Here is a 24,252-nt window from a genome sequence, read left to right on the forward strand (position 1 = left end):
TGGCTCAGCACAGAGTCTGCTTGGGTTTCTCTCTCCCTCTGCTCCTCCCTCCCCTCAAAATAAATAAATCTTAAAAAAAAAAAAAACACTAGGCTTTACTGCATTAAAAAACCTATTTAAAGAAACTTTCTCAGGGACACGTAGCTGACTCAGTTGGTAGAGCATTCGACTCTTGATCTGGGAGTTGTCAGTTTTCAAGCCCCACACTGGGACAAGAGCTTACTTAAAAAAGAACAAAAAAAGAAACTTTCTCAAACTACCCCATAACCACAAAGAAAGGATGTCTTAAGGTAACAATCCATTTTCCTGGGACTTCCCTGGTTTAAAAACAAAATCCTGTGCTCACTTGGCAGCACATATACTAAAATTGGAATGATACAGAGAAGATTAGGATGGCCCCTGAACAAAGACGACACGCAAATTTGTGAAGCGTTCCATATATATTTTTTAATTTTAAAAGTAAATGCTGCCTTCCATCAACTCTCGACCTCCCCCTATGGTAAACCAGTAGAGTTGGTCACGCTAAGTGTCACTTGATCTGATCCATAGCCATCTCTGGCCACTATCACAGGCCTGGTTGCCTTGCAGGCAGCTTTTTTCAAATAAGTTAAAGCCACAAAGTAGGAGTGGAGGGAGAACAGTAGTACTGTTGACTTCAAATTATACAGTCCAAACAAAACTGGGTATATTTTGCTTTTTTAGTAAGTCTGGCAAACAGAGTGTCTTTAGTCTGTTAAAGTGCAGTTGTCTTGCCTCTGGTATTTGAAAAGGGAAAAGACAGTTCAACACATAAAATTTCCAGAACCTGAGGCACGCCTGGGTGGCTCAGCGGTTGAGCCTCTGCCTTTGGTCCAGGGCGTGATCCTGGAGACCTGGGATCGAGTCCCATGTCGGGCTCCCTGCATGGAGCCTGCTTCTCCCTCTGCCTGTGTCTCTGCCTCTCTCTTTCTCTGTGTCTCTCATGAGAGAGAATAAATAAAAAATAATAGCTAGACTAGAACGTGTGAGGGTAAGTGTTATTTTGTAAACCTACTTGGTTTTTAGATAACTGGTTCACAATCTTTTTATCCAAAACCATTGGGACCAGACATGTTTCAGATCTAGAATTTTTTAGAGCTTAGAAAAAAGTTTTATAGTTCAATGACTGCTGGCCTGAATAAAATTATTGCCACCAGTGAGTAGAGGAAAGTGCATCATTGACAGAGGACCCAAAGCGATTGTTTGTCTCTAAACCAGGGTAGTGGCCTCAGGTAACCAGAAACAGTAAGAATACCATGGCTAGGGAGTTGGAGGAATAATCTATCTTTTCATCTCCATTTGCCCAGTAGTAAGCTGCAACTAAATTGAAAGCCATTTCTAGTCTTTCTAGCTGGACACCAGAAAAGTCAAGTGACTCCCAGCCCTGCCAGGACCATACATTCCTAAGGAATCCCCAAGCCGTGGCCTAGCTTTTGATGACTTCTGCATGAAATTGGAGTCCCTTGCTTTGATTTGTGGGAATAATAAAGATCAGCCTTGCTAGGAGTAGAAGCCTCTCCCCACCAGGCAATAAAGAATTATTCCTTAAACCTCTCCTTCATAACACAAGTGGAATGTGAGTAAAGTAAGATACAACTTTCAATGTTCAGCCCCATGATTGCATTATCATAGCTCTGCTCTGGAACACTCCTGGAATCTACAATTGTTTCAACTTCCTCTGACTTTATGCCCAAATCTCCAAAGCCATACATTTTGCTTTCCTATACAAAACAAGACATTTTAGCCCAAAAGACTTAAGTATCACTTAGCTTTACATCTGAGGGGCAGCAAAAAACTGTTACACTGACAGCAGGCCATCTGCAAATCTTCCATACATGCTTGTTTCAACAGGGAATTGGCTTCTGAAAAAGTGTTTTGTTGAAAACTAGAGATGATGCCGTTGCATTGTGAGGAACTCTTAACACTTGACTTTCTAGTTCACAAAACCCTAAATTTCCTCGTGTTTCTGGGACTCTCAAGTCATGCCTGTATCCCAGGTGTTTCTGGGCAGAATTGTTAAGTCATCACAGACGACAGCACATTTGCTAGAAGTTCTTTTAATCAGACACCTAGAGTTCTTGAGATTCTCGGGTTTAGAGGTGAAACAATGAATTCTCAATGATCAGTTTGAAACTTGCGTATTAGTTCTTGGTACCAGCACTTTAAAAGTGCTATTAAAGAGAGTGAAGGGAACCAAGGGAATGAATCTCTGAATGATGGAACTTCAAGGGCTCTAATATCAGTGTAAGAGATCTCTGAGCACCGGGGTCTTCCGCAGCTCTGATGATAATCTTCATACACTTTGTAAGAGCTCACCTGCTCCTCAACTTCCCAAGGTGTGTGTTCCTTCCAGTTCAAGCCAAACAGCCTTAATAGCTTTAAATAAATAGTACAAAATCCATCAGGTAACTCTGTTTAATATTCTTACTAGCATAGCTCAAAGAAGCCAAGTGAGGTTAGCTATAAAACCATTCCCCTATGGAGTCTTAACTCAGATGCAACTAAGTATGAAAATCGAAACTAGCCAGATGTTACATTTAGCAGATGTAAAATGCCTCAACCTATATATATATATACACACACACACACATATATACAGTAAAAAATTTTAAATTCCTTTGTAAGTAGAAAACTTAAAACTTCAGACTATAGCAAGTGTAGCCTTGGTGGTTTGTGTGTCTCACCTGAAGGAAGAATTTTAAGGTTTCTCCCTTCATGGGTATACATGTTGTAAACAATAGAATAAAGGGTGTGTGTGTGTGTGTGTGAAGCAAAAATCTGTAGAGGAGGAGAAACCTAGTTTGCTCTTAACTGGGTCAGCTTCTTGAATGAGATGGGGCTAAAGACATTTTAGAGAACAAGAACGGAGATAAGATGTTTTAAGTACTGGAATACATAAAAATGGAATAGAGTCTTTAAAGAGGGATACAAAGGATAGAAATTTGGTAAAGAACAAAGGAGCTGAGCAGGACAAAGAAATGGCACAAAGTGACTGAAACTCGTCGTGACAACAGTGCCAGAGCATCGGTAATGCCATTAGTGAGCAGTTTTCCGTGGTGGTGGTGAAATTTTATTACAGCTCATTTTGCAACTGATGGAGTGAGTGAATGGCTATGACTGGGAAAGCTGGTGAGATAGTTAAAATGCTAATTATACAGCCTGAGCACTGGGCTAGCAAGCACTTAAATGGTTTCATAATAAATCTTTTGAATGATTAACACATACATCTGAGTATCGGTCCCCCCTGCTGTGAGCCTATGGGTAATTTTAATGTTTATTATTTCCCTGTATTCATTACCCGCACGACCTGTACCCCACCACAAAACACCTACTTTAAATACATTGGTTTTGAAAAGTCACATTTTCCAACAGTATGTACCCTGCCTAAGTCCACTGACACCAAAATAATAGGACAATTCAAAGGGCATCCCCTGTTTCCGGACCCCAGGGCCTTACTTTTGGAGAACCCTGCCTGCGTACGCGGATCAGGAGGCCACGGAAGACCCTTTCACAGATTTGAAAAGCAACTTTTCCAGTTCTTTTCCTGAGTCACCGCTCTGCCCTGTACTGTCTGGATACTTAATAGGACCGTGAGGTACCGAATTTTCCGCTATCTGGTTGCTCGAGTTTTGCACGGTCATCAAAGAGAGGCAGTTTGTTCCTGCGCGGCGGCTGCACGGAGCCGCGGGAGATGCCAGGAGGCCCGGCTACGACCAGGGACCGAGCGGGACGGCGGCGACAGCAAACGGAGCGAGAGGGGGCTCTTCGGAGGAAAGCGCAACCGCACCCAAGCCAACGCGCAGCCCGGGGCCGGGCCCCGACGAGGCTGGGCGGGCGTCCTCCCGTCCCGCAGCGCCCTCTCGCGCCCCCGCGCGCCCGGCCGGGGAGCCAAGGCGCGCGCGTTCCCTCGGCTCCCGCCGGCTGGGGGCGCGTGCGCGGTCACGCGCGGGGGCGGGGCCGGCAGGGAGTGCGCGCGTGCGCGTGCGCGCGGGGCCGCGAGCAGGGGGGCGGGGCGGCAGAGCTCGGCGGCTGGGCCTGGAGGACAGCGGCGGCGGAGACGACGAGCGGCAGCGGGAGCGGCGCCGAGAGGCCGTGCGGAACGCGGGCGCCAGGAAGGGGGGAGTGCAGAGGTAACGCAGGACGGAACAGGCGGGCGGGGAGCGGGTGCGGGCTCGCTGGGCCCCGAAGGCGAGTGGCCAAGGCCGCTCGCCCGGGGCGCCGACGCCGCTCCCAGAGTGGAGGGGGCGGGGCGCTCGGGTCCCCGGAGGTGGCGCCTTTTGTCTGCCTCTCCCGGCCGCTCCGCCCTCCGTCCCCTCTCCCCCGCGATCTAGCCCCCTGCCCCTCTCGTTGACGCCTCCTCCGGGGCCCTCTGGCGCGCGCGCTCTCGTCCTTGTTTTGTTTGGACTCTGGGGGAGGAGGGGGGGAGCTCTTCCCCGGTCCGGGGCCCTGCGTCCCAGCGCGCCTGCGCCAGCGTCCTCCCGCTGCGCTCCGATTGGCTGCGGCCTCGCGCATGCTCCCGAGGCCCGCGGCGGACTCCGCCGCCGCCCCCCCACCCCCGGCTCCCGCCCCTCCCCCCCTCCTCTCCCCACTCCCTCAGCGGTTTTCGGAGCGGGTTCGAAAGATGCCGGCGGCGGTGACTGGCTGCGGCGGGCCCGCCCCCCGGCTTCTCCGCCCCCGCCGCCGCCATTACGGAGCTCCCAGTGGTGAGTGCGCGGAGCGCTAGTGCTCGCGGTGTGTCGCTTCTTGTGTCGCGCGAGCGGCCGCTGCCCCAGGGGCGGCGTCGACCTCGGCCGCGTGCGTCCCCGAGCGCGAGCCCCGCGCCCCGAGCCGCCGGCCGCGCGGAGCCCGCGCCGCAGCCTCTCGGTGTCAGCCGCTGCCGAGTCCTGCCGTCCTCTGCCGAGCTGCCTCCTCTTGGCCCCGCGCTCCCCCGCCTCTGCTCGCGCCCCGCACCGGCCGCTCCCTGCCTCTTTGTCTGGGCTGCGCTCTTCCCCGTGTGCCTGTCAGTGGTCTGGGCGGGCGTTTCCGAGCTGCCGCTGCCGCTGCCCCCGCCGCCGCCGCCGCCGCTGCCGCTGCCGCGACGCGGGCCTGAGCTTTCGTTTTCCCGTCTGGCATGCCCAGAGCTCGTTGCTCCCCGCACCGCCGACCGTGTGCTGTGCAGTAGTAAAGTCGGGCTCGGGGATGAGAAAGCGCGTTTGTCAAGAGGTGGCGGCAGGAGCGCTGAAGCGAGAGCCTCACGTCTGAGTTTTGATACTGAATTGGCCACCGTCTGTGACGGAGGACGGGTCTCCTCGCCTTTTGTGGGGGGAGTGTTCTCTCCTGCACGGAGGACTCGACAAGGTGAACTCGACCGCCCCTTCAGCGCGCAGATTCTGAATTCCCTGTTTGTCATCCTTCCTGACTGCCCGTTACACTGGAAAGTGAGGATCCAGTCAGAAATAACGTCTAGGAATTCGCCCGGGGCTTGATGGGCAGCTCTAGGGTCTTGAGCGGAGGGGGACGTGACTGGCGTTAGCTTGGCAGAGAGTTTGATTTTCTCTGGCACAGACAGGCCTGAAGCTACTCTGAGCTCTTCGAAGTGTCTGTTGCTCTCCTGAAGAGTTCAGTTTAGTGGGTTTCAAAGTGGAAGTGACATTTTTAAAGAGTGGGGTTTGTGTGTGTGTGTGTGTGTGTGTGTGTGTGTGTGTTGTTTTGGCTGCGTTTTTAAACTGACGTGGACGTTTGAGGGCGGAAAATTGGAGAAAGTATCCTGAAGTGTTAGCCAGTTAGGTTGTGATTGTCTTTCAAGGGGGCGCGGGGCATGTAGTGTCCATACCATCTGTGCCCAAGATAGGCATTAATTAGGTACATACTGATTTATTCAAGTGTAAAAGTTGTGTGTGTGTGTCGGGGGGGGGGGGTAGTTGCCAGCTAATTACCGGCATGTTTTTTTTTGTGACATTACTATTAATGTCACTGAATACAGTGAAAGACTTGAGGTTGGGGACAGTTTGATATATTCTGTGCATAGTTGATGATCTTATAATTTATATTGCACACATTTTATGGTAAAATATGAAATAGGTAAAATACGAATATGAATATTCATAAATATACGAATAATTTTAATAAAATAAAATATGAAGTAATAATAATAATATCCTAAAATTTATTTCTTTAAGGATATTATTAGACTGGAAACATATTGTTAAGCTCCTACTAATTTTTCTATTGCTTTCTCATAATGTAGAGAAAATTGTAGACTTTATCACTTTTTTTATTGCTTGCATTAAATTAAAAGTAACTTAGAGTTTTCTTTTACAAAAGCAACTCTTTGTATAGTTAATCTAACATTAAAAAAATTAAATAAAAATCCAGATGGGAGGCCACAGGAAAGCCACATAAACCACAGGTAAACTGAAGATTGTTTTTGGCACATAAAAGAACCTAGGTGGAGAACTTTTTCATATATTCATCCTTTCGTTTAACAAATATTTGTTGAGCACCTATTCTATTCCTTGTGTGTTCTTAGGCACCAAGTATGCAGCAGTGAGCCTGCTACATAAGATCTTTTTGGGTGGGGGGGATAGGTGTGGTAGCTAGTCTGATTCAAAAGTGCAGCAGCAAGAAGTTAACAGGTACATGGTGAGGATAAGACAGTGTGAATTAACCACCCATATAGTTTTTGTTAGCTCTGTAACAAACACCGAACATACGAAGTAACTGTTAGCCAACCTATTAAAAAGAAAGTATTACAGAGGGAAGCTTTAAGTTCCATGACCCTTACCAAGGAAATTCCGAGCTGAGGCAAACATTTTTATTTTAAAGTAAACTCTATACCCAGTGTGGGGCTTGGACCCACGACCCCGAGATCAAGAGTTGCACCCTCTGTGGACTGGACAGCCAGTTGCCTCTGAGGTAAACATTTCTTAATATTTATCCCAAATAACTTTGGATTTCATTTTTTAAGTGTTCTTCTCATACGCTAAATATAATAATAAATACTTAAATAGGTGGCATTGTTCATTTAACTTTTTTTCTCAAAATTTGTGCAACACATAATGTGTTGGACACTGTTGTAGGTGCTGCAAATAGTGTGAATTAAAGGTCCTTAGCCCTTGTATATCTTACAGTGCCTTTTGGGAAGGGGACATAATAAACAAGTACGCAAATTTAATGCTAAAGAAACCTGAACAATGAGAAGGATGGGAGGCTTTTCTGAGAGGAGATGACATTGAGCAGAAACCTGATTGAAGTATCTAGAAAAATAATAGTTTAAGAGAACAGCAAGTGCAAACACCCTCAGGCAGGGATAAGCAGAGCACAGTGCCAGGGCCAAAAGAAGGTCTTTGTTTTTGGAGTCAAGAGAGTATGATGGGTAGAGTAGTAGGAGATAAGATTAGTAAAAAAAGTGCGACAGTAATTGAGAGGTGTTAAGCAGGAGAGTGTCAGGATTTACATTTTTTGTAGACGGCAGCCAGAAAGATTGGCAAACCACCTTTTTAAAAAAATTTATTATATATATATTTTTTATTCTAACCTGGGCATGCCTCTTACCTGGCCTGATTAAAACTGTCATTCTTGTCCTTGGGTTCATGATGTCTGATGTCTTTATGGACCATGTACTTGTTGCCGTGATTTTAGTTTCATTATGTTGGTGTTAGTAGCTTTGTTTGTGTGCCTCCTCCCCTTTTGACTCATTTGTTTTAGTTTTGAGTAGTTAATGAATATAGTAGACTGGAAAGGTTTTGATGCTTTTTTTCAGTATTGTATCTACAGGGAACATATCTTTTTCAGGATATCCTATGAACAGAGACTCATGAAAGTTTTGTTGACTTCACAGTGGCATTTTCAACCTAGCTAGTGTTATGGTGAGTTAAGAAAGATGAATCCAATAGCAATATCACTCTACCAAGGATAACCTGATAATGGTGGTTTACTTCTCTATAGGGTTTACATATGAAAATAGCAGATTTGCTTAGTTTTGTGTTTTTTTTTTTAATTGTCAAAGAAAACATATTACTATGTAAGTGCTAGATGCATTAATGAGCAAGTTTATGTATTCAAAGTATTTCAAAATAGACTTTTAGGTTTCACAAGCCTAAATAGTATTCCTAAGCCCAATTTGGCCCTCTCTTAACAGATCAAAAAACAACTATTTTTATTTTTGTACTTTATAGTTCCTTCAAGTGACTTGCTACTTGCGCATTTTAAGTAGTTTTTATAATAGTGGATAAGTTTAAAATATTCATGGATATTATTAATTTACTATTGATAAAAAGTTTTAGTGCATCTTGAATTCTTTCAACTGCCTTTGCTTGCAGCTAATTGACAATTCACAAGTCTGGCATTGCTCTTGGTGTTCCCATAAAAAGATTTTCCCTGTAAATATGAAAGCATTCTCTGTGTTTGTATTTTTTGGATTTATCCTGATTGTTGTAGCTTGAGACTATTACCTGACAAATTGGAAGCTCTTGAATTCCTAGACAGTCAGAGCTTAAAGTAGAGGTTGAATGACTAGTCTACTGTTGCCCCAGTTCTTTGCTAATAATTCATTAGCACAAAGATCTAAACACTCAGATGATCATTTTCTTGTATTTTGGAGAGATTTTTATTATAAAATGTCATTTGGTCCCAGATGAGATTTTTTTTTTCAAGGACAGCGAGTATTTAATGATCATGTAAATTTGAGTGACTACATGGGTTTTATCTTTGAATATTTAATTATGTTCATTCTTCTGTGCTAGTTTTGCCTACTTTAAAAATAACAAATAAGGTCTTGGAAACATAAATTCTATTCTAGGTGATGGTCTAAATTTCCGTCTCTAAGTCTGGAGGTTCTTAGAGTATCACGTTCTTCAGGATTTTTGCCCTTAGGTTATTTATCTAATGAAGAAGTAGTCAAGGTTACAGATAATTTTCCTGATCCTTTTGAGAACAATAACAACCAAAACCTTCTCTCTTCAGTAATTGAGTAAACATTTGACTAAACTGTTCCTTAGTCTCCTTATTCTGTCCTTTCTAAGTTCCTGATGGTAGCCTGGTGGGAATGGGGTTCCGTTCCTGAGGAGCTTTCTTGTCCTTGTTGCCTTTGTTCATGTGGAAGGTGCAACAGCTGCTGTGGCTTGTGCATTTGTCTTAGTGGCTGCTTTACATACTCGGTATTTTCGTAGTGATTTAATCTTTCTGAATGATAATTGACCAAGTCATCTGTCACTTAACTATAAGTTTTATAGTTCATTGTTTTCCCCTTAGGATGTGTATTAAATTTAGACAGTTTAGTTTTGTTTCTGTTAATCTTCACACCAGGTCTTTTCTGTGCTTTAGGTTGACTCTTCACCACACTGAAACCATTAGGAAAAGTCCTTGTGGTTAACAGCAGAGGCTTCAGAGTGTAACCTGTACTCGGGCCTAGAAATTATTTTAAATGGCGACTGATACGTCTCAAGGTGAATTCGTCCATCCTAAGGCACTCCCACTTATAGTAGGAGCTCAGCTGATCCACGCGGACAAGTTAGGTGAGGTAGGGGCTGACACATTCTTGAAGCTCACTCTTGGATCAGTCCCTGACTTCAGGCCCTGCTGGGTCCTTCTTGGTACATGTTCGTTTCCTTACTTTGGGGAGTTCTGGGTTGTGAATCTAAAAAAATCAAACAGATACAAAATTCTTTTCGTCTTCCTTTTCCCCTTGAATTCCTTAGAAAACCTCCAACCTTCTAAATTCATTCCAAGTCAAGTAAAATTACCTGTTTCCATTTCAAATTCTAGCTAAAATAAAATATTTTGAAAAGTACTTTTTAAAAAATTGTATTTTACTTCAAAAAAACTTGTTAAAAGTAATTTGCATCAGATCCTGGAGTCGACTTGAAGAATTCTCCTACATCTTCTGACACCCAGTTAGTCCCCTTGAGAAAGAGAGAAATTTTCTTATGCATGTATGATTATGGCTGTCTCTTTTCTTAGAAGGTAGAAGATAGCACCATGCCGATTCGTCGAACTGTGAATTCTACGCGGGAAACTCCTCCCAAAAGCAAGCTTGCTGAAGGGGAGGAAGAAAAGCCAGGTAAGGTAAAGCAGTAGACAACTTAAAATGGCAAAAGTTTCTATTCCAATTTGGAGTATCCCATAAATTCCTTTGAACCTAATTGTTCTTTTTTCATGGCTGTTTTGGGAGAACATTGAAAGAAGTGATACCTATGGATATGTCATTTCCAGACCAAAGTAAGCAAAGTAAGAATTTCATCTTGTCTCTAAAGATTTTTAGAAGGCGAAAATTTCGTGTTCTTGGGATTAAAAAGAAAATAGTTGGCAAGAACAGGAATAGTTAGAGGCATACAGTGTCATAGCAATGAAGGCTGTGGAATAATGGGGGCACTTGAGCCTTCAGGATGGACAGACAGTGCTAAATCACTCAGAAATCACCATGAGGCCTTAAGGGAGCAAATGGGCAATTGAAGTATTGGTTTATATTTGGTGTTGGTGCAGAGATTGGCCAGACAGAGTTGGGAACATAATGAATCAAGAGAAATGTAGAACCATCAATCTGGTTAGTAGTGCTCCTTTATGGCATTTCTTATCACCTCTTCTTCTTTTCCTTTTCTTCTTGTGACCTTTTCCTTTCTTTCCTTTTCCTTCCTTGCCTTTTTATCTCAGGTTTGCCAGGGTTGAGCACGTGGTGCCATCCCTGTTGTGGCTATTAGAACGAAATATTTGCTGACCAGTATAGATTAGGAATAAAAAATATGTGAACCCTATTGCCTTTATCCTTTGGTGCAGCAGGCTGCTCTTTTTCTAGCTCAACCTGGATTTTGTTTCAAGATACTTAGATGAATATCATAAGCAACTTGGGTAGCTGGCCTGAAGCAGTTAGGAGACATTGTAATCAGCATATAAAAAAAATGAGATGTACTAATGAGTTGAAGCTTGGTTATTTTGTCTAGCACTGAGATAAGCCACTTGCCTATCTTATGCCATATTGCTTCACAGTCAGCTCAAACCATTAAATCACTAATCACATCAGTTTTCAGAATACATGCCAGAGAGTTCAGGTACTGGAAAAGTCAGCCAGAATTTTAGAGTCCGTAAGTCACTGCACAAGTTCTGTGTGTCATCTCCCATTATAGTATTTTGTATATAAAAATAATTAGACTTCTCTCATACTTTAAATTTGATAAATCCTGCATTTCACAAAGACAGACACAATAGTTTAATGAGTTGGAAACAGTGTCTTATAAATACTACATACTCAGTGTCTCTTGAGTGACTGCACCTTTATTAATCCATCAACTATTAAGCAGGGTTTTTTTAAGATTTTATTCATTCATTCATTCATTCATTTATTTAATTTTGAGAAGGAGGGGGTGGTGCGGGGGCAGGCTCCATGCAGGGGGAGCCCAATGCGGGACTGGATCCTGGGACTCCAGGATCACGCTCTGGGCTGAAGGCAGACGCTCAACCACTAAGCCACTGAGGTGTCCCTTAAACAGTTATTCTTGGGCAGCCCGGGTGGCTCAGCGGTTTAGTGCCGCCTTCAGCCCAGGACCTGATCCTGGAGTCCCAGGATCGAGTCCCACGTCAGGCTCCCTGCATGGAGCCTGCTTCTCCCTCTGCCTGTGTCTCTGCCTCTCTCTCTCTCTGTGTGTGACTCTCATGAATAAATAAATAAAATCTTAAAAAAAAAAAAATAAACAGTTATTCTTAAGAAAATATGAAATTGAATTTATAGGTCTACTCCTAGAGTCAAACCCAGTAAATAGTTCTTTTCATCCTTTTTAGAATAAGGCAATATATAAGTAAACATAATGACTAACTAATAGTAAGTCCTTACCCACATGGGCAGTTCAGTCGGTGAGGTGAGAATATGTATGATTTTTAAAATATATCTTACAGTTATCTGAATTGCTAGATACCATTTTTACTTTTTTTATAGTGAAGTTCTGGCTTTAATACTTTGGGAGATAGTTCTAGAAGCAATAGGATAGGCCAGAGGATGGGAATCACCCACATTGTTCATGTGCACATATCTCCTAAACCATTTTATGCAATCCCCATGAAAGCTCTGTGAGGTAAGATTACTGAAACTTGGAGATATCAAAGAACTTGCCCTAAGATAGCAAGCTAAAAAGTTTATGAGGACTGAACTTGAATCTGTCTGGCTTTAAACTCAATTTTGGCTAAACCTATATAGGAGGATTTTCAGCTTAATATGCAAGTCTAGTTGAAGTGCATAACCCAGGATGAGATCAACAAATGATAGTTGACCATCCTGAAATTCATGGTTTAGAATTTTAATTTGTTGAAAATTAGAATTCCCTTTAGAACTGTGTATATGTGTTTTGGTTATATGAAGGAAGTGGCCTTTTTTTTTGTTCTTTTAGAAGTTTTCATCATGTAATTTGTTCACATAATTTAAGTGACCAAACTGTTCAAGCCTATACTTTTATTTTTTGCCTAAGTTTTTCCACTGGAGAGTCCTTTTCTTTGAAGTCCCTACTTAACCATATCTAGGATTCTGTGTTTTATAGTAACTGCTCAAAGAGACATGCTGAGAAAAGACAGATAAGCAATTGCAGACCTCACTATTCCCCCTCTTGGATTTCTGCTCTTGCCCCAGTCCTTTAATGTGGAAAATAGGTGTTAATTTTCTGTTACTCATTTCCTTCTTAAGATTTATCTGTTGAATTATGAAGTAGCTAATTTCTTAATTATGAATCTCATCATTAACATTATAGGGAACAGGCAAGATGTTTGATTTGTGGTAAGATTAGTTTCTCTTTCTGTGTAAATTTCCTGGCCCATCTCCTTTTCTCACATAACAGTCTGAATAAGCAACTCATTGAATAGGCAATTTGAGTGACAGAAGGAAAGAAAATGCAACTTGCCGTAATTTGTTCATTTTAAAATACATCTATCAATTGGAGCATTTGTCTTTTCTGTTTAATAAAATAGACTTTTACCCTTTTATTGACTCAGGCTCTAATAATATATCTACTTGATGCAATTCTGCTCACCTGATTTTTTAGAACCAGATATAAGTTCAGAGGAATCTGTCTCTACTGTAGAAGAACAAGAGAATGAAACTCCACCTGCTACATCTAGTGAGACAGAGCAGCCAAAGGGAGAACCGGAGAATGAAGAGAAGGAAGAGAACAAGTCTTCAGAGGAAACCAAAAAGGAGTAAGGAGTTATGCTTCCTTGCTATTTATAATTGGACTATGTAAATTGTTTAAAGGCAATTATAACATTGGTTTATGCTAGATCTCTGCTGTACTTGGATATACTTCTTAGAATTATTATTTGAAATAGTCTTATTATGTAGTTGTATGGCCTGCTAGAGTTTGTAGTAGTTAAAATAGTGGTTTGAATAACTCAAAATTCAATTTATTTTTGCCTTTGGGATTTTTTTTTTATGCTTAGAATTCATTGTGGGAGTATCTGATATTTTAATCATTGACATAATTTCAGTAAGAAATGAAACATGACTCTCAAAATCTGACCTGGGAAACACTTCACCATTTTATTCCTGCCTCTGCCTCTGTGAGTTGTTTTTATATGCTTATGTTAGAAAACATTAATCTGTTTCAGCCATTGCCAGAGTCAACTAAACTCTGTGTATATTTGATAGAGTATTTATTCATCATTTGGAGGGTGACTTAGAGAACTGAAAGTGAAATTTGCTACTCATAATCTGTACACTGTGGTGGCAATTCTTTTTTACTTTTATTTTCTTTTAAAGATTTTATTTGTTATTTATTAGAGTATGCACAAGTGGGGCGGGGATGACGAGAGGGACAAGCAGGTTCCCTGATGAGCAGGGAGCCCAACCTGGGGCTTGATCCTGGGACCTTGGGATCATGGCCTGAGCCAAAGGCAGATGCTTAACCAACAGCCACCCAGGTGTCCCAGCAATTCTTTTTTATTTTTTATTTTTTTAAGATTTGTTTTATTTATTCATGAGAGACCCAGAGAGAGAGGCAGAGACACAGGCAGAGGGAGAAGCAGGCTCCCTGCAGGGAGCCTGATGCGGGACTCAGTCCCCAGACCCGGGAGCATACCCTGAGCCAAAGGCAGACACTCAACCACTGAGCCACTCAGGAGTCCCTCTTTTTTAATTTAAAGTGTTTTTGTTTTTGTTTTTTGCAGGACACCTGGTTGCATTCTGTTCTTTTCATGGTTGTTCAGAACAGTTAGGAATTACTTTTTAAATAAAAGAATAACTTAGTAGTAACTATACCTTTGGGTGTAGTCCTCAGGAAATCCTTTATAGATTTAAGTTCTGTGGGATTTTTAGCAGCTACCTTGTATTTCGGGTCCATGGAGTGCTGTGGTTATTTGGAATACAATTCATGGAATACTTTATGGCTCACAAAATTGGTTTTACAAATACAATCTCCTAATTCTTCCAACAAACTTGTAAAATATTTGGCCTTATATTACTGTCTGACAGCTGAGGAGGCTGAGTCGGGTCACCTGCCAAGGTCATGTAGTAATAAATGTTAGAGCAAAAACCCAAACCCAGGTCTTCCAACTTCTCATTGTGCTAAATGACATGTTTCCTAGAATACATTTTAAAATTCTCATTTCTTTAGTGGACTGGCCTTTCATACCAGTGCTCATTTATCTGACTCCACTCTCCTGAACCTTTTTGGTCCATTTTTAGTATTCAAAATTTTTTAAGGTTTTATTTTGTAAAAATTTGCTCATTTAATATATCACTTTAGTGTGGAAATAAAACATTAATTTTTATCCTTCCTTCGTCTATTCTTCTTTCTGACTTTATACCTCTTTCTATACAGTTTACTTTGCATAATAACAATTCTTTGTTTTAAAGTGAGAAAGATCAGTCTAAAGAAAAGGAGAAGAAAGTGAAAAAAACAATACCTTCCTGGGCTACCCTTTCTGCCAGCCAGCTAGCCAGGGCCCAGAAACAAACACCGATGGCTTCCTCCCCACGTCCCAAGATGGATGCAATCCTAACTGAGGCCATTAAGGCAAGTTTTTATTATAAGCAGTTCATCTTAGATTTATTTTGTTCGTCTTTGGATTATTTGAAAATGGCATATTCCTGCCCAGACATGAAAAATCTTGCTCTGCTTCCTAAAAGATATTTAAATATAAGAAAGCCATTATGAAGTTTATGCTTTTCTTTTTTCTTTTTCTTTTTCTTTTTTTTTTTTTTTTTTTTAAGAAAATCACTTTCGGTGAGCGCTGTAAATTTTTTTAATTTAGATTACTTCAAATAACAAGTATTTTTAACCAGTTTTTTTGTTTGTTTGTTTTGTTTTGCTCAGTGTATTGGTTTAAATACGGTATTTATTTGAAGGCTGAACCTTTAATTCATTCAGTAAGCATTTAAGGACTAACTTCTCTTTATCAGTAAACTTGATAGGGAAATAGTGGAGAATGAAACAAACAGGGTCATCTTTGCCCTTAAAAGGTCTGATTGTGACTGAGTAATTGAATAGCATAGAAGATTTTTATTTTAAAATAAATACACTGTCTTTAGCTCCATTTCCAAGCTGAGTGTCTAATACTGGTAGTAGGTAGCTTTCTCACCTGAACTCTAAGATACCCTTTTAGAAACCTTACTACTTGCTTTGTCACCAAAAATTCTCCTTGCACAACTTCATGACTTTGCTGTAATCTACTGACTCCCATTAGTTTATGAGTCCTAGCTTTTTTATTTTTTTAAGAGTTTATTTATTCATGAGAGATAACACAGAGAGAGGCAGAGACACAGGCAGAGGGAGAAGCAGGCTCCCCACAAGGAGCCCGATGTGGGACTTGATCCCGGACCCCAGGATCATGCCTTAAGCCAAAGGCGGGCACTCAACCACTGAGCCACCCAGACATCCCTAGCTTTCTTATTTTAATTTTTAAGGTCATCTTCTAATCTGACCTTGCCTTTTAAAAGTTTTCCTGGTTACTTTTGCCTTGTTAATTCTCATGATGAGGTGATAATCTCACCAGCTCTTCTTATCATCTTATCATGCAAATTAACAAGATGCCCTCCTTTTAAGGACCTTGTTGCTAGGGATCTGAGTCAAAATTGGGGAAAGAGGGATAAAGACCAATGTGAGCCAGGGTGGTGTACAGAGGAAGGAGCAGCCTAGTGGACATTCTCAGAATTTGAGAACACACACCACTGACACATTAACTGGAAAAGGGTTTGCCTTCAGGCCTTTCCGTGTACTCTTTCAAGAGTGCTCTCAACTCCATAAGACTTTGTTGGTCTAGATAGCTTGACTATAGTGAGATCTTGTTCCTTTGTATAGCCTTTCTTCCGGGATTTCAGATCATGGACCTCTCAGCCTAGGTCTGGAGGAGAGTAGGGTAACAGTGAGGTTGGAGAAGGGACTAAAATTTTAAAATAGTGAAACAAAAAAATTAGAACAGTATAATTATGCCTAAAGAATAGTTTGAATCTGTGCATATTCGTATAAAACGAGGGGTGTATGTGTGTGTGTTCCATACAGTGTAACAAATCATGATTTTAGACCATTGATACCATTTTGTGAATAAATAGGAGTCCTGATGTCTTCTTCCATCTCAGTGTCAGTTTGGTGGTGCATGGAATTGTTTTAGCATTAGAGAGTTCTTTTCTGTTCAAATTTCTTTGTATCTTCTTAGAAAATCAGGAGTAAACTTCAATAGGTTGTGATAGATCAGAGATACTTACTTGAAGTAAGTAGATGAATCATATTAACACAACTTTGTTTTATCTCTATTTTAACACAGCTTTTTGACAAAGTTTTTCTTTGTCATCAGAGTATATAAAATAACATTCAGCCAGATTTTTTTTTTAAGTTTTTATTTATTTATTCATAAGAGACACACGGGGCTGGGGGTGGGGGTGGGCAGAGACATAGGCAGAGGGAGAAGCAGGCTCCCTGTGGGGAGCCCAATGCAGGACTTGATCCCAGAACCCTGGAATCACGCTCTGAGCTGAAGGCAGCTGCTAAACCGCTGAGCCACTCAGGCGTCCCCAGATCTTTATCCAATAAGAATAAGTGCCACATTCAGTTTATAGACAATGCTAATACAAAATTGGTGGACAGGCCCATTACACAGATAATGGATGCTCCTTATGTGGGTTTCAAAATGTGAAGCATTTGAAAAAAATTTGCCACTTTCATGACTTAATGACCTACTTAAGTCTTCATGGGCATTAATCAAATGGAATATAACTAAATTAGATGGAAACAAAAGAGGGCATTTTACGTCTCAATTGAATGCTCTCATTGTTACCCAGAACTCTGGTCAAGATTTTGCCATCTATAAACCAGTTTTATGCCATTTATTCAGATTTTCTTTACTTATATTCTTTGCTGACCTTCACACAAAGCCTACAGAGAAACATTGGTCCTGGTTTGCTAAAGCTCATTCCATAAAATGAACCAGATCTGTAATCCTACAAGTAATAAAAAGGTTCTGTTTTCTTCCTTTCAGCACTGAAGATGTCTTTTAAATATAGAATAGAATTAAAATGGAAAAAGATTCTTCCTTGATAGACAAAATGTTGTTTACATGTTGTATTTTCTCTTTGCCCGTTTTGAACTAAGTTAAAATTATTGTTGCAAAAATACTATAATTGTGTTTTTCAACAGCTATGATGAACAGAAGTTACCTGAAATACTATTCATTCTTCCCTGCCATTTTTATCATCCTTTGTTGAGTTCACCTCCAAAATAATTTTGAAAACATATGTGTCAGATTCTCTGTCTAATGAAAAATGGCTAGTATAAAGTAATGTATAGTTTGGTAAATCTTTTTTCTAGGCATGCTTCCAGAAGAGTGGTGCGTCAGTGGTTGCTATTCGAAAATATATTATCCATAAGTACCCTTCTCTGGAGCTGGAGAGAAGAGGCTACCTCCTTAAACAAGCACTAAAAAGAGAATTAAATAGAGGTGTCATCAAACAGGTATTAAAACAATTATTGGGGATGAGATCATTTCAACATCTATTAGCTGTAAGTTCACAATAATATTTAGGCTTTTTATGTCTTGAGATCATGACCTGAACTGAAATCGAGAGTCAGACGCTTAACCGACAGAGCCACCTAGGTGCCCCATAATTGGATTTTCTTTGGGCCACTTATGCTTGAGACATATAGTACTGAATATGAGAGATGGGGTTAAGGAATCATTTTATTGCAGCAGCAAAAAAGAATTTCTATTGTCTTGTGTTTGTTACTTTTAAAGGCTAACTTACATGACTAGACTTCTTACTGTTACAAATTTGTAAATAGGTTCACATTAACTTTTTTTTTTTTTAAGATTTTATTTTTATATTCATGAGAGACACACAGAGAGAGAGAGAGAGAGAGAGAGAGAGACAGGCAGAGGGAGAAGCAGGCTCCATGCAAGGAGCCCGACGTGGGAGCCCAACGTGGGACCCGATCCCGGGTCTCCAGGATCATGCCCTGGGCCGAAGGCAGGCACTAAACTGCTGAGCCACCCAGGCTGCCCCTAGGCTCACATTAACTTAACAATATCTGAAACTGTTGAAACTTGTTAGGAGCATCAGAGAAACCTGAGTAAATTGAGACTAGTACTGAAACCAGTATTGATTTGAGGCATAAATCCATATTATTTTGCATAGTACATCAAAATATTACTTAGAATTATAGACTTAAAAGTTGGAATGGACTTTTATCTTAAATCATCTTCAGAGATCCAGTAACTACTGTGATCCCACAGTAGTGGCAAAAATGGTTCATAGGACCTAGCTGACTGCATTCCGAGAATCCTGTTGCCTTTCTTTCATAACTTGCTGCACAATTTGATTAATACAGATTTTGTGCAACTCAGGCATTTAAATTCTGATTAGTAACTTTCAACAAGTACTTCATTCCACAAATATATATTGTTCCTGGGTGCCAGGTGTTTCAGGACCCATCAGTGAGGAAAGCAGATTCCTGCTGTGGAGCTTGTTAAAGCTTTCTCAAAATGTTGTATAATTGATATTTATAGAGCCTTTAAAACAGTCACTGATTAAAAGGTATTATCTTAACCAATGTAATTAAAACCATAGACTTGTCCTCTGTCTTAGTGTATGTCAGCACAGCTTGAATTGGCTTTGTTTTTCTTTATGAAATATGCTTTATGACCTGTTCTTGCCTTGTAGGCTGACCTCAGTTTGATGCTTTAAACAGTAGTTTATAGGCTGAAAGCATTTCACCTTGATTGCTACATTCACAGTAGCACAAAGCTAAGGTGGGGAGGACTCCAGTTAGTGCAAATCAGCTTTAAAGTTTTATGAAAGTGCTTTGTAAACTGGAAATATGTATTAAGACATATATACCATCATATGGGGTGGCTAAGGATTAATTACATAGCTATTCCCATGTGCAGTAATAATCACTGATGGGCGATCTGGGAAACACAGTAGTAGGCTGTAAACTTGTGCCAAAGAATGACCTTCCTTTCAAGATAGCGGTTTTCTCATTTTCCCCAAGAGATTGTCCCTTCATTCGTGGTACTTTCTTGGGGGGTGGAAAGTTCGTAGACTATTTAACCTGGTATCAGAGTAGCATTCTTTCCAGTTTTGTAGATGAGGAAACAAAAGCTCAGGAGCTCTTCGGGGTTGTCCAATATTAAATGGCTAGATGTACGATAAATAGGATTCAATCCCAAGTCTTTCAATCTATCCATTGTTCTTTTTTCTCTGAAGGGTTGAACAGCACTTTACATCAGTTCTTTTATCACCATGCCCTGTACTTTGCTTAGACCTAGTATTAATTAGTATTATTAGTATTAATAAATATTAATACCAGAGTAATTTAAAATAAAGATATTGGTTATTGCAACTAAAATTAATTTACCTTAGGTAAAAGGAAAAGGTGCTTCTGGGAGTTTTATTGTGGTCCAAAAATCAAGAAAAACACCTCAGAAATCCAGAAACAGAAAGGTAAGAAGTCCATACCACAGTTTGACACTGTAAAACTATTTCTTCTACTAAAAATAGTAGCATTGAGTATTCACTGTGTGCCAGGCACTATGCAGAGTGCAGCCTTTCTACTAAAGCCCAGAGAAGTTGTAAATGATTTACTCATTATCAGCCAGCTAGTGAGTTGAAAACAGGCAGTGTATAAATCCAACCCTGTGTACTTAACTGCCATACGTTGAATTGTGAGCAGTTGTATGAATTAATATTACTTTTAATGAAACATCTTCTAACTAAAAAGGGCATATAAGTACCTCTTTACCCAATATTAGACCCCAAAACTATATCCAGTGCCACAGCCTGCCTGCCTTTTTTTCTCTTTTATTTTATCTTTTCTTTTCCTTCCTTTCCCTCCCCTCCTTCCTCTCTTCCTCTCTCTCCTTTTCTTTCTTTCTTTTTTGTACATACTAACACTTTTCCTCCTTGAGATGCATTATTTCCTTTATGGAAAGTATTTGTACAATAATAAAGTGAAATATGTAGTATTTCCTCTATGTCAGTAACTGAAATCATGACTATTCCTCTACATCTATGTTTTTGCAACTCTAAAGATTTTTGTACTTTTCTCCTATAACTTTGAATGAAATGAACTTTTGTATGGTACTTTTTGGTGCTGCATGATCCTCTTTCTTCTTTGTTACTGAAGGCTAAGAATAAACTAGGACCTTTAATTAAAGTCACTTTTTTTAAAAAATTGTTTTTATTTAGAGATGGGGAGAGAGTTGAGGGGGGTATTGGGAAGGGGCAGAGCAAGAGAAAGAATATTAAGCAAGCTCCACACCCAGCGTGGAGCCCCATTGGGGATCAGATTCACTTTCTTGAGATCATGACCTGAGCCAAAATCAAGAGTCGGGCACTTATCCAACTGAGCCACCCAGGTATTCCTCTTTTCATTTTTAATACATATTTTTAACTTACAGCCCAAAATTCTTATCTCAAATAAGTTGCCACACAAGTGACACTATACCCCTGTGTCGTATTTATTTGCATGTGGAAAAAAGTGATAGTTTTCTACAAGTTAGTTGATTGGGCAGTCAGTTCTAAATTAGGAAGGCCCTTGAGTTGAATATAGAAGCATTTGAACAGAGAACTCTATGTTCTGTAATAATGATAATTTTTGATACTATATATTTCAGAACAGAAGCGCTGCAGTGGATCCTGAACCACAAGTAAAGTTGGAGGATATCCTCCCATTGGCCTTTACTCGCCTTTGTGAACCTAAAGAAGCTTCCTACAGTCTCATCAGGAAATACGTGTCTCAGTATTACCCTAAACTTAGAGTGGACATCAGGTATGAGCTGTTGGCCTAGACTTTAAAGTACAGATATCTGTTATTCCCTTAGCCCTTTTCTCATGAGAAGGGAGAAAGAGTAAATATTCAAGAAGGAGAACATGTAGCTAAACTAAGAATAAAAGCCTTTTTGTAGCGTTTGGTTTTTTGGGGGGGGGCGGGTCTCATTATGTTTTCCTTTTCGTATTTCCATTATAGTTTCTTTTTGAAAAAAATCCACAGTAGAATAGTGTTTGGGTTCCCTGCGGGGAGTTTGCTTCTCCCTCTGCCTATGTCTCTGCCTCTTTCTCTCTCTGTATCTCCCATGAATAAATAAATAAAATTTTTAAAAATCCACATGTTAACTTTTTTTTTAAGATTTTATTTATTCATGAAAGACAGAGAGAGAGAGGCAGAGACATAGGTAGAGGGAGGAGCAGGCTCCCTGCAAAGAGCTGATGTGAGACTTGATCCCAGGACCCCAGGATCACTGCCTGAGCCAAAGGCAGACGCTCAACCACTGAGCCACCCAGGCGTCCAGATGTTAACTCTTATAAGAGCTTGCTAGAGTAATTCTTTTCACCATGTCAATTGCTAGAATATTCAGCATTAAATTTTATGTCCTCTTAGCCCTCATTATTTTTAAAATTTTAATGTTTTCTTTCTTTCACTGTAGTAAAATACACATAAACACAAGATGATGTACTATCTTAGCCATTTTTAAGTGTATAGTTCAGTGGGGTTAAATATATTTGTAATGTGCAAACATCACCACCATCTATTTCTAGAACTCTTCTTGTAAAATTGCAGCTCTGTACCTCTAAAATAAGAAATCCCTTTTCCACCTGGCCACCACTATTCTACTTTCTGTCTCTATGATTTTGAGTACTCTAAGCACCTCATGTAATTGAAATCATACAGTCTTTACCTTTTAGTGACTGGGCTATTTCATTTAGCATAATGTCCTTCAGAGTTCATCCTTATTGTCACATGTTAGAATTTCCTTCTTTTTAAGGCTGAATAGTATTCTTTTGTTATATGTACTACATTTTACTCCTCCATTTGTCTGTTAATGAACACTTAAGTTGACTTTCACATTTTGTCTATTGTGAATAATGCTGCTATGAACAGTGTAACATCTCTTCGAAACCCTGCTTTCAGTTCTTTGCAAGTATATACCAAGAAGTGGAATTGCTAGGTGATATGATAATTCTAGTTTTTATTTTTTGAGGAACTGCCATACTTTTCCCCCAAGCGGCTATATCATTTTACATTGCAACCAACAGTGCACAAGGGTTCTAATTTCTCCATGGCCTCGTCAACCTCTGTTTTTATGATTTTTTGATACTAGTTATTCTTAATTGGTATGAGGTGACTGGTATACATTATTTTTTTATTTTATTTATTTATTTATTTATTTTTTATTTTATCTTTTTTAAAAATATTTTATTTATTTGTTCATGAGAGACACAGAGAGAGAGAGATGCAGAGACACAGGCAGAGGAGGAAGCAGGCTCCATGCAGGGAGCCCAACATGGGACTCGATCCCGGATCCCCAGGATCACACCCTGGGCTGCAGGCGGCACTAAACCCCTGCGCGCCACCAGGGCTGCCCTATTTTATTTTTTTTAATATTTTATTTATTCATGAAAGAGAGAGAAAGAGGCAGAGACACAGGCAGAGTGAGAAGCAGGCTCCATGCAAGGAGCCCGACGTGGGACCCGATCCCGGGTCTCCAGGATCATGCCCTGGGCCAAAGGCAGGCACTAAACCGCTGAGCCACCCAGGGATCCCCTACATTATTTTTTATTTAGAGTTTGAAACATAAGAGAATACAGGTTTCTATAAACGTCTACAAAGAAATAGTATAATATTTTCATCATTTGAACATTTAATGTAAAATTCTGGGAGAATTTTGGTAGTAATTCATTTCTAAAAAGTTGCTACTTGGGGCACCTGGGTGGCTCAGTCAGTTAAGCATCTGTCTTTGGCTCAGGTCATAATCCCAGGGACCTGGGATCAAGCCCCACATTGGCCTCCCTGCACAGCAGGGAGTCTGCTTCTTCCTCTCCCTTGGCGCCTCCACCCCATTCATGTGTGCACACTCTCTCAAAGAAATAAATAAAATCTGGGATCCCTGGGTGGCGCAGCAGTTTGGCGCCTGCCTTTGGCCCAGGACGCTATCCTGGAGACCCGGGATTGAATCCCACATCGGGCTCCCGGTGCATGGAGCCTGCTTCTCCCTCTGCCTGTGTCTCTGCCCCTCTCTCTCTGTGTGACTATCGTGGATAAAAAAAATAAAAATAAAAAATAAAAGCTTTCTTCATAAAAAAAAAAAAAGAAATCTTTTAAAAAAGAGCGGGGGTGGGGGGGCGCATCTGGGTGGCTCAGTGGTTGGGCATCTGCCTTTGGCTCTGGGCATGATCCCAGTGTTCTGGGATCGAGTCCCATGTCAGGCCTGCATGGAGTCTGCTTCTCTTTCTGCCTGTGTCTCTGCCTCTTTCTTTATGTTTCTCATGAATACATAACTAAAATATTTAAAAAAATAAAAAGTTGCTACTTAAAAATATCTAGACTGATCATTTAGACTGTCCTATGTGCTAATTTGTGGATTCGGGCAGGTATATTAATTTTTTCAAATTTATAATTCACAGACTTTGTAGTTTGAGTGTTTATGTGAGATCTCTTTTTGTTGTTTTTGTTTTGTTTTTAAAGATTTTATTTATTCATGAGAGACACAGAGAGAGAGGCAGAGACACAGGCAGAGGGAGAAACAGCCTCCATGCAGGAAGCCTGAGCCTGATGTTGGGACTCTATCTCGGGTCCCCAGGAGGACCTTGCCCCAGGCCAAAGGCAGCCGCTAAACCACTGAGCCACCCAGGGATCCCAAGATCTTTGTTATGGTGACTTTAGAAACTTGTCTTTAATCCAGAGTCATTCCTACAATTTTTTTTTAATTTAACTTATTTATTTATGAGAGAGAGAGAGAGAGGCAGAGACATAGGCAGAGGGAAAAGCAAGCTCCATGCAGGGAGCCCGACGA

The 24,252-nt window shown here is 40.8% G+C and overlaps 1 protein-coding gene and 1 non-coding gene across 51 annotated transcripts in view; both read left to right on the top strand.

The window, feature by feature from the left end:
• Positions 1 to 338: 338 nt before the first annotated feature.
• Positions 339 to 444, top strand: LOC112929853 (U6 spliceosomal RNA). Its single transcript, XR_003237003.1, has one exon. It is a non-coding gene; the product is annotated as a U6 spliceosomal RNA (small nuclear RNA).
• Positions 445 to 4,011: 3,567 nt separating this feature from the next.
• HP1BP3 (heterochromatin protein 1 binding protein 3) overlaps positions 4,012 to 24,252 on the top strand; it is a 41,171-nt gene continuing 20,930 nt past the window's right edge. For 4 of the 50 annotated variants that reach the window (XR_012000161.1, XR_012000153.1, XR_012000160.1 and 1 more), the window contains exons 1-7: positions 4,025 to 4,148; positions 9,958 to 10,057; positions 13,017 to 13,170; positions 14,825 to 14,984; positions 17,772 to 17,915; positions 19,823 to 19,903; positions 21,076 to 21,230. Coding sequence is in view for 34 of the 50 variants with exons in the window: in XM_072750963.1 (XP_072607064.1) it covers positions 9,976 to 10,057; positions 13,017 to 13,170; positions 14,825 to 14,984; positions 17,772 to 17,915; positions 19,823 to 19,903; positions 21,076 to 21,230 (776 nt within the window). In the remaining 16 variants the exon portion in view is untranslated. Of the gene's footprint in view, positions 4,149 to 4,536; positions 4,722 to 5,136; positions 5,356 to 6,804; positions 6,913 to 7,791; positions 7,866 to 9,321; positions 9,591 to 9,955; positions 10,058 to 10,168; positions 10,225 to 13,016; positions 13,171 to 14,824; positions 14,985 to 17,771; positions 17,916 to 19,822; positions 19,904 to 21,075; positions 21,231 to 24,252 lie in introns of those variants that run through there. The other 46 variants (XR_012000159.1, XR_012000155.1, XM_026012087.2 and 43 more) reach the window with 36 other exon arrangements.

This window comes from Vulpes vulpes, chromosome 2, assembly GCF_048418805.1.
Source record: "Vulpes vulpes isolate BD-2025 chromosome 2, VulVul3, whole genome shotgun sequence".
Classification (NCBI taxonomy): domain Eukaryota; kingdom Metazoa; phylum Chordata; class Mammalia; order Carnivora; family Canidae; genus Vulpes; species Vulpes vulpes.